Raw genomic sequence first — 2500 nt, 5'->3', positions numbered from 1 at the left:
GAGCATCTGCGGACGTCAGCGACGAGGGATGATGCGCTGCTGGGGAGCCGCCGCTGAGACGCCAAGCCCCTGCCCTGCCACCAGCACTCCACTCCACTCCACCTCTCCTCTCCTGTCCACTCCACTCCTCCTCTCCTCTCCTCTCTTAGCTCACTCGCTCGCCGGCTCCAGCGCCAGTCTTCCCCTGCTCTCCCTAATTGGGTCAGACTTATTAAGCGCCCACCTGCCAAGAATAGAACTCATTACAGACGCTGGCGGAGGCCGGGGGTCTCGCGCGGGTCACAGACGTGGCGACACGCCCACACTGCACCGGGAGCGCAGACTCCGGGCTTCACCATCAGCAGCTTGATCAAGCTCCATCAGCGGTGTCACCGAAACAGAGAAGGGGCATCATGCGAGACACTGACACTCTGACAGTGAGGCTGAGGCGGAGGCTGAGGCGGAGGCTGTGGCGGAGGCTGAGAGTGCTCAGACACCATGGCAGACAGAGTACAGGGAGGAGCCCAACAAAGAGCGCAGCGACGGAGTGTGGAGGCAGAGACACAGGGACATGAACAAGGGAATACATAATACACACAACAGAGAGAGAGAGAGAGAGGAGAGAGAGAGAGAGAGAGAGAGAGAGAGAGAGAGAGAGAGAGAGAGAGAGAGGGAGAGGGAGAGGGAGAGGGGGAGAGAGAGAGAGAGAGAGAGAGAGAGAGAGAGAGGGAAAGAGGAAGGGGGGGAGAGAGGGAGGGAAAGAGACTGCGAGAGACTCTTCTCATCAGGGGGCTCAGGGAAAAGGAAAAAACTAATGACTCCTGACAAACACATCACAACAAATATCGGTGTGGCATCCTTTCCTCCTCCCTGCATCTTCAGCATCTCTGCTTCCTCAGCGGCGTGCCAACCACACTGATCCACACATGCTCAGCCCCCCTCCCAAAATAATTGGAGTAGCAAAAGCTCCAGGAATAAAGACAGACACCGTGGTGTAGGTTGAAAGGTGGGAGAGTAGAGAGGTGTATCTACAGAGCAGCCGGGTGTTAAGGGAGAGGGGGGGTCTATTTGCTATGCCCGGAGGCGAGACTCCCCAAAGACACCAGTGATTATCACATCTTTTCTCACACAGAAGAGAGAGGGGGAAAAAAAAATCAATCCCCCACCGTTGGACTGAAGAGTTATTTCATTTCTCATGATAAGTCTCAGCCCATCTCTCTTTCTTTTCTGGGTCTGCGATGCAATTACTGCTCTTGGGGGGGGGGGGAGAGAGAAAGTCGTCCCTGGTTTGGTTTGTCCGACTTTTTGATCAACTACCAGGAGTAAGTTTGTGTAGTTAAGAGAAAACTGGGCCAGCCGACTACTAAGCGACGCTGGTCAGCCATACGTCCTGAGATCATCTCGGAGACTGGGTGTAAGGGCGGAGGGGGTAGGAGGAGGAGGAGGAGGAGGAGGAGGAGGAGGAGAGGAGGAGAGGCGGAGTGGAGCGGCTAGGCCCTGGGGCCTGTCTGGGCGGGGGGCTGTAGGTGGTGGGGGCTGTCTGGGCGGGGGCTGTAGGTGGTGGGGGCTGTCTGGGCGGGGGCTGTAGGTGGTGGGGGTCGAGGATGGATGCCTCTGGCCACTGGCACACGGGCGGAGAATGCCAAGCAGAGTGGTCTGCAGTGGTGCAGAGGGTAATACTGAATCAGTGGGCACTGTAAACACAATAAATCAACTGGGCCCCGGCAGCACGCACCACTGCCCTCCCTGCAATATTCAATGCATATACACACACACACACACCACACACACACACACTTTCAATTCCATCTGCACAGACACAGCCAAAGGAAGGAGGGTCTGGTGTAAGCACAAATAAAAAGCGGATGAAGGGACAGCACAGGGACACACTTCTTCCCACAAGAAGAAAAAGAAGAAGAAGAAGAAGAAGAAGAGCAACAGAAGGAGGGTGTGAAAGAAAAGAACGACGCAGAGAGGACGGAAAGGAGAGGGGGAGCACGGGACAACAGAGAGAGAGAGAGAGAGGAGAGAGAGAGAGATGCACAGAAGACACAGATGAAGGCAGTGAGGGGAGGAAAGGGACGAGTGATGGCAAAGCAGCAGCACCTCGGGAGATGAAGGATCAGAAAACGGGGCCGTCCATGACACGCACATGCTCTCACTGTTACAGCTTGACCAGACCAGGAGACGCTCGGTGGGGGGCTGCCATAAAGAATACTACTGGAGGGTCTTTTCAGGACAGACAGAGACAATCATCTGAGCGAACAAGGTCACACACACACACAGACACGGCACTGAGAATGATGGACGTCTGGTCTGGCCTCTCTCCTCTTTGCCTCCATGCTTTCACTCATGCCACTCCAGTCCAAGGAGGAAGGGGAGAGATGGGGAGAGGGATGAGAACAGAACAGAGGAGAACAGAGAACAGAACAGAGGAGAACAGAACAGGATGAGAACAGAACAGATGAGAACAGAGGAGAACAGAACAGAGGTGAACAGGAGAGGAGAGGAGAGGAGCGGC

The 2500-nt window shown here is 55.4% G+C and overlaps 1 protein-coding gene across 1 annotated transcript in view; it reads right to left on the bottom strand.

Annotated features, from left to right (window-relative positions):
- Positions 1-1469: 1469 nt before the first annotated feature.
- Positions 1470-2500, bottom strand: part of tbc1d22a (TBC1 domain family, member 22a) — an 82312-nt gene continuing 81281 nt past the window's right edge. The window contains exon 15 of the mRNA XM_042077871.1: positions 1470-1635. Coding sequence (XP_041933805.1) covers positions 1470-1635 — 166 coding nt within the window. The remainder of the gene's footprint in view (positions 1636-2500) is intronic.

Source organism: Alosa sapidissima, chromosome 22 (assembly GCF_018492685.1).
Source record: "Alosa sapidissima isolate fAloSap1 chromosome 22, fAloSap1.pri, whole genome shotgun sequence".
Classification (NCBI taxonomy): domain Eukaryota; kingdom Metazoa; phylum Chordata; class Actinopteri; order Clupeiformes; family Clupeidae; genus Alosa; species Alosa sapidissima.
This window is presented reverse-complemented; position numbering and strand designations above follow the sequence as displayed.